The sequence below is a fragment of the Pangasianodon hypophthalmus genome, chromosome 16, assembly GCF_027358585.1.
Source record: "Pangasianodon hypophthalmus isolate fPanHyp1 chromosome 16, fPanHyp1.pri, whole genome shotgun sequence".
In the NCBI taxonomy this organism is placed as follows: Eukaryota; Metazoa; Chordata; class Actinopteri; order Siluriformes; family Pangasiidae; genus Pangasianodon; species Pangasianodon hypophthalmus.
Window position 1 is genome coordinate 24573567 of NC_069725.1, and position 7500 is coordinate 24581066.

The 7500-nt window shown below is 42.1% G+C and overlaps 1 protein-coding gene across 5 annotated transcripts in view; it reads right to left on the reverse strand.

Annotated features, from left to right (window-relative positions):
• LOC113530539 (pleckstrin homology domain-containing family G member 1) overlaps positions 1-7500 on the reverse strand; it is a 48580-nt gene that overhangs the window by 17605 nt on the left and 23475 nt on the right. For all 5 annotated transcript variants that reach the window (XM_034311834.2, XM_034311833.2, XM_034311832.2 and 2 more), the window contains exon 2: positions 441-856. In XM_034311834.2, the coding sequence (XP_034167725.2) occupies positions 441-734 (294 nt within the window). In that variant the 5' untranslated portion in view covers positions 735-856. The remainder of the gene's footprint in view (positions 1-440; positions 857-7500) is intronic.

Here is a 7500-nt window from a genome sequence, read left to right on the forward strand (position 1 = left end):
TGTGTGTGTGTGTGTGTGTGTGTGTGTGGGTGTGGAGTAAGGGTGTTCCTGTTACCAAATGTTTCTGTTCTCACTTCAGTAAGAGAGAGAAAGGGGGAGGAAGTGCTTCATTTATCCTTCCTGTGGGTCATGACCTGGATATGTGCACTTTACCTCACACACACACACACACACACACACACACACAGTCTTTCAGGTATACACATGCAGTAACTTATACACTCACACACACCTTAATCACATTGAGCACTAAATACACAGAAATCACCTCAGTGAACCCTGCAATAGCACAACACACACCCACACACACACACGCCCACACATACCCACACACACACACACCCACCCACCCCCACCCACCCCCACCCCCACACACCCACACACACCCACCCCCACCCACACACACCCACACACACCCCCACCCACACTCCCTGTCTCACCTGAACGATGCTCTGCAGGTCCTGGACGTATGTCCTCTCCGTCTCCAGAATTTCCTGCACCACATGATCCACGTAGGCCACTTTACGCTCCTCATCCTGACTGGTCGGCGCAGGTGGCTCCGCCTCCTCCAGCTGACGGGCGGGGACGAGCTCCAGTCGGATCGCCCCAGAATCTCGGTCCCGCTCAGGGGCGGAGCCTAACACGGCTGAGCAGTGGCTGTCCCGTGACGAGGAGGCGGAGGAGGAGGTGGAGGTGTAGCTGACAGGCCGGTCGTTGCACTGGGCGGAATCCATGCTGTGGGAGGAGCAGTGACTGAGGGCGGGGTTTCGGAAGGCCCCTCGGCTTAGCACCGCCCCTTCGAGAACGGGGACCTCCGGCAGTGGGGGTAAGACATCAGGGGAGAACAGGAACTCTTCTGAAACAGACAGAAAGAAAACACCATCATCAGTCCACTGTGGGCGTGTCCCAAACCACACATGCCCCCTTCACTATATAGTGCACATAAACACCATCATCAGTCCACTGTGGGTGTGTCCCAATCCACACTCCCTATTCACTATATAGTGCACATAAACACCATCATCACTCCACTGTGGGCGTGTCCCAAACCACACACCCTATTCACTATATAGTGCACATAAACACCATCATCACTCCACTGTGGGCGTGTCCCAATCCACACTCCCTATTCACTATATAGTGCACATAAACACCATCATCAGTCCACTGTGGGCGTGTCCCAATCCACACTCCCTATTCACTATATAGTGCACATAAACACCATCATCAGTCCACTGTGGGCGTGTCCCAATCCACACTCCCTATTCACTATATAGTGCACATAAACACCATCATCACTCCACTGTGGGCGTGTCCCAAACCACACACCCTATTCACTATATAGTGCACATAAACACCATCATCAGTCCACTGTGGGCATGTCCCAAACCACACGCCCCCTTCACTATATAGTGCACATAAACACCATCATCAGTCCACTGTGGGCGTGTCCCAAACCACACGCCCCCTTCACTATATAGTGCACATAAACACCATCATCAGTCCACTGTGGGCGTGTCCCAAACCACATGCCCCCTTCACTATATAGTGCACATAAACACCATCATCATTCCACTGTGGGCGTGTCCCAATCCACACATCCTACCTTCATATAAATTTATTCATTATACATATACGAGCTGCTAAGTGTGCGTGTGCGTGTGCGTGTGTGTGTGTGTGTGTAAATGAAAGCTCTGTTATGCCCTTCAGGTGCCTCACAGTCTAGACTTTCCCGATTTCTGCAGGCAAATGAGCAGAACACACACACACACACACACACACACACACACACAGGCTGAAAGAGAGAGGGTTTAATGGTCGGATTAACAGTGTAAATGGAGACGTTTCGCTCTGTGAGAAAGAGACCTCTGTGTGTGTGTTCTGTGTGAGTGACTGTGTGTGTGTGAGTGTGTGTGTGTGTGTGTGAGTGTGTGTGTTCAGTATAATCTGCACACATTCAAATAAATAACACACAGTTACACAGAGAAAACACCACAATTCACCTCACTGTCTCTCTCTGTGTGTCACTTTTTCCCCTCTCTGTCTCTCTCTCTCTGTCTCTCTCTCTCTGTCAGTCCATCTTCTTCTGTCTTTCTTTCTCTCTCTCTCTCTGTGTCTGTCTGTCTCTCTCTCTCTCTCTCTCTCCACTCACTCACTTATCAGTTTATATATATACATATAATACAGTATATAATTTGGTAATATAATATAGTATAGTATGTAGTATATAATTTCAGACTGTAGTCCATCTGTCACTCTGCACAAAAGTATTGGCATCCCTCAGGACCTCCACAGGAGTAACCGGCTGACAGCCAATCAAGTGCTTCTGTCTCTCTCTCTCTTTCTCTCTCACTCACACACACATATACACACACACACACACACACACACACACACACACACACACACCCTGACGTGTGGTTGAGCTTAAAAAGCCACATGGACTTGTTCAGACTCAGGTAATTGTAAACCCTGCACACTGTAGGTGTGCCCGTGTGTGTGTGTGTGTGTGTGTGTGTGAGAGATCATGTTCACTCTGATCTTTACAAACCAAACCAATTAGAGCTCTAAGCTCTGAGCTTTATTTCTCTGAGTGAGCGAGTGTTAATGTTAAACTTGCTGCACTCTGTAGTGTACACAGATACAAACCCTAAACACTTATTACACACACACACACACACACACACACACACACACACACACGGAAGTAAAAACAAATAAAGCAAATAAATCAGAAACATAAAAAAAAAAAAAAAAAAAATATCAGCCAAATGTGTGCCACGGGTCTGTTATACAATGTACAGAGATATTCAACATAGATTATTTGAAGCGGTTTCCATGGTTACATGGTTACATTCAGCTAGCTAATGCTAACTAGCTCAAATTTCCCTACAAGAGCTAACTCTGTATAAAAAAAAAACATGCCGTGCAGTATATTAGCTAAGAAGCTAGCAAGCGACTGTCAGTGAATATCATGTAGCATGCTAGCATTATTTTTTTGTAGCTAATCAGACGTCATTGTGTTTGTTAACTAGCTAGCTAATCACCTGGCAGGCTGTGTGTAATCTGCAAACTAGCCCTTGTTATCAGTTAAGTAGCTGCATTAGTTAGCATCTTTTTCACTACAAGAGGCTGATTAAAATGCCATGCGTGTGTATAAGCTAAGGAGCGAGCGACTGTGCGTGAACATCATCGTAAGCTAGCTAACGTAACACCTTCTAAGACGCTAGCGAGTGATTGTGAGAGAATATCACGTAGCACATAATCACCTAACGTTACATTATAAGCAGTAAACACGCTTCCATAATAACAAAGATGTCTATTTATTTATTTGTTTATTGGTGTTGTTGCTCAGATAAGTTTAACAATACACACAAGCTGAATAATCAGATTATTAGCTAAAATCCAGGCGTCTGAAAAACAGCTTTAATCAGATTTATGACATCACAGTGTACATGATCACATGATCATGGGTTTAATCATTTATCTGCTGAAATCAGATAATAATCAGATTATCAGTGATATACAGTGTGTTATGAGTTTGGATTATGCAGCGATTACGAAACTGTGTGTGTGTGTGTGTGTGTGTGCGTGTGTGTGTGTGTGTGTGTGTGTGCTGCTTTCTGACACAGAGGGATAAAAGGATGAAGGGATAAAAGAAAATGATGCAGCTGCTCTATTTTTCCTTTCTGTCTGTTGTTTACCGCAGAGATCATCTAAAACCCTCAACACACTCACTCACACACACACACACACACACACACGTGTCCCAATCCTAACACACACTCATTATAATCTGTTTTTCTGTTCTCTTTATTTCTATTCATTTTCCTTTATTCATTTTTCCTCGGATTTAAATTTCTCTTTCTCTCCATCTGTCTCGTTTCATTCCAATATTTTTTTTTTAATTATTTCATTCTGTTGTTTTTTTCTCTCTCTCTCTCTCTCTCTCTCTCTCTCTCTCTCTCCTCTTCTTCTTTCCTCCTTTTATCCTCCTCTCCTTCTTTTTCTCTGTAGCTTTTTTATTTATCACTTTTAAGAGCTGTTTTTTTTTTTTAAAGATTCTTTTAAATCTTTAATGATTCTCTCCGTCACTTTCAGCTCGGATGCACACGATCTTCTTCCACAAAAATAAATAATTTAATTTTTAGTGTTAATTATTAATTATTGTATTCGGTCACGTTACTGGCTTGATGCTTTAGCAGCGTATCGGTGTGTGTGTGTACAGTCGCATCGACCACAAACTCAAACCTGCCGAGTGAAGAACAAAAGACACTTTCTCTCTCTCTCTCTCTCTCTCTGTTCTTTTGTCTGTCTTTTTCTACAACCATTATACACATCAAACGAGTCCACACACACACACACACACACACACACACACACACACACGTCTTTTAAAGCTGCATTACGTAAGATGTCAAAATTTGGTCACTAAACAGTAAACAGGCGAAGTTGAATAAGACTAAATTATTATTTTTTTTTTCCACTCCTTGAGCCCGCCCCCTTATTCCCAAACATGGAGACCAAGCTCCGCCCCCAGAACCTACGTTATTTCAATAGTTAGCATTAGCAACAGCTCTCATAAGCGCTCAGAAATTCACGCCGTAATCTATAAACACGCAAAATTCGACTCCATGGTTTATGCAGCTGATCACAGGTGCAGTCGCTCTCATGTTTTTCTTTGTAACAAAAAAAAAAAATCAAACATTATGTAAAGTCGGTAAATTTAAACAGACAAAAACTTTATACAGATTGTGTTTATGTTCCTGTCCAGGAGCAACGTCACTAATTCTGCGTCCAGCTTCATTTCCTGTTCATCAGCAGTAGTAAAGGATTCCATCTTGGAAAAGCGCTGCTGGTGTTTATTCTGGTTTTTAGACGTTTGTCAAGTTTTTTGAAGCACAGACTGATTTTTTTGCTTTTTTGTGGCTGAGCTGGATGTTTGCCGATTTCAGACTCACACTGGGTTTATAAAATGGCTGACAAGAGACGTACATAAACACAAACAAGCTTTCTGGAACATCTTTACAACCGTAACAACTGTAAAACTTTCCATGGGTTTTCTCAGCCACGTAATACACTTGTGCTGAGGTCGTGCCTTAAACCAGTATTTTTTATCATGTTCTAGATATTATTTATACTTATAGGTTATTTATACTAGTAAGAATTTAAAAAAAATCTACTATTGCACCTTTAATCTACTTTACCTTCTCAACATGCGAGAGAAAAAAAAGAGAGAGAGAGAGAGAGAGAGAGAGAGAGAGAGAGAGAGAGAGGAGAAGGATCCTGTGACTCGATCAAAGTCCACCATCTTTAAGGAAGTATTAATTGTTTGAATGCACTCAGAGCAATCGAGGACAGAGGTGACAGAGGATTTAGATTGAGGATACACACTTGAAAGTGTTTTATTATATTACAAAAACACACAAAATGAACAATATTTAATAATTAACTGTGCATTAAAGAAATAATGAGCCTTATCTAACCCTAACCCTAGCCCTAGGGATAAATTCTCTCTGTAAAGCAGCTTTGTGATAATGTCCACTGTTAAAAGTCCACTGTTAAAAGTCCACTGTTAAAAGTCCACTGGTAAAAGTCCACTGGTAAAAGCGCTATACAAATAAAAACTGAACTGAAAATTGAATGTATCAAGCTGGATACGAAAGGATTTATTCATAAATTGTTCGTAGGAGCATTTACAAGAAATTTTGTATTCATGAAAATCCCATAAATTCAGATAAACGCTTGTATCCTACTGGTGCTCCTGAGTGAGTGTAAATCTACACATAAGGAGACTCACTAACGTAAACCTCGACCTGATCGACTTCAGATCCTGTAATCTGCACGGATTCCTGCACTTTTCTCTCTGGAATATTCTGTGGAGTTTAAACTGTTTGTGTTTATGACGTTTGCAGCGTTTAGCAGACGCCCTTATCCAGAGCGACTGATAGAAGAGCTTTAGAGTCTCGATCAGAAACACATCCTCACGCTAGTTCACTCGCTCAGGGACTCAGAGCTCCATCCACAACATTTACTCAAAACCAGGCATTTAAAATGTTAAATAAATAAAGACAGCGAGCCAACACAAACCCATAAACTAAGACAAATAAACCTAATCATGAAACTATGACTAAAGAAACGGCGGTGTATAAGCGGAGGACGGGCCGCTCTGTCTGCGCAGAGCCGTAAGCCGTAAACAAACGCCTCAGCTGACGGAGGATTTAACGCTCGCTTATTATTATTATTATTATTATATACTATATATTATTAAGATTTTTATTTGCATAGAAGTGAGTCAAAATATCTTCTGCTTCTGTTTCTCAGTCTTTACCCTGATCGCTCATTTCCTGCTCCCAGCTGTCTGTGCACTTTACCTTTTATGGAGTTTTGTGGGCGTCACTATATGCAAATGAGCTGCATCAGGACCGCACTTTGCATATTACAGCTGATCAACTTACGCAAAATCAACATTTTCGAAAATTTTGTAAATCTGGCGGAAAATTCGGTGTAGAAAATTTAGAAAGTTCAGTTTGGCTTACGCAAACTTTTACGCACGACTTTACTAAAAGATAAATGAGGCTCAGTACGCAGAGTAGATAAGAGCGTCAGGAGAATTTTATTTAGCCTTAATTAATATTTAAGTCTCGTATTCAGTGTGTTTTCATACAGATGGGTGTGTGTGTGTGTGTGTTCTCTGATTGTGTCTTAAGCCTTAAAATGAGAGAGTGTGTTATCACACATGTATACTCACAAACACACACACACACATCCACTCTCCAGATGCACACAACAACTTCTGAATACTAAACTCTGTACTAAAAATATCTGTGATGATAAACATCAAAGTCAGGCACAACTTTAAACCACACAGACACAACATTAAAAAAAATAAAATAAAATAACACACACACACACTTACACACACTTACACACACTCCATTGATCCAGTGATGTATCTTCTGCAGCAGGCTAAACACACTGAGACAGGATGATATCATCAAGCTGAGACGACCTCCTACACACACACACACACACACACACACACACACACACTCGTACTCATCTTGATCTTGATGTCTCCATGACAATGTGCATTTTACATAGAGAAGCTGCTGCATATCCATAACGAATGTGATTAACTCTCTCTCTCTCTCTCTCTCTCTCTCTCTCACACACACACACACACACACACACACACACAAACACAAACACACAAACTGAAACAGAGACATGAGGGGAAAAAAACGGAGGGATGAGGAGAAACTCAGTCACGCTGAAGTAATCCATCTCCCTCTCTCTCTCTCTCTCTCTTTCTGTCTGTCTCTCCCTTCCTCTGTCTCTCTCTCTCTCTCCCTCTCTCTCTCTATCTCTCCCTCGCTCTCTGTCTGTCTCTCTGTCTCTCTCTCTCTTTCTGTCTCTCTCTCTTCCTGTCTGTCTCTCTCTCTCTCTCTCTCTCTCGTTATCTCTCCATCATGCTGTAAAGAGTCTGACTTGCTCATG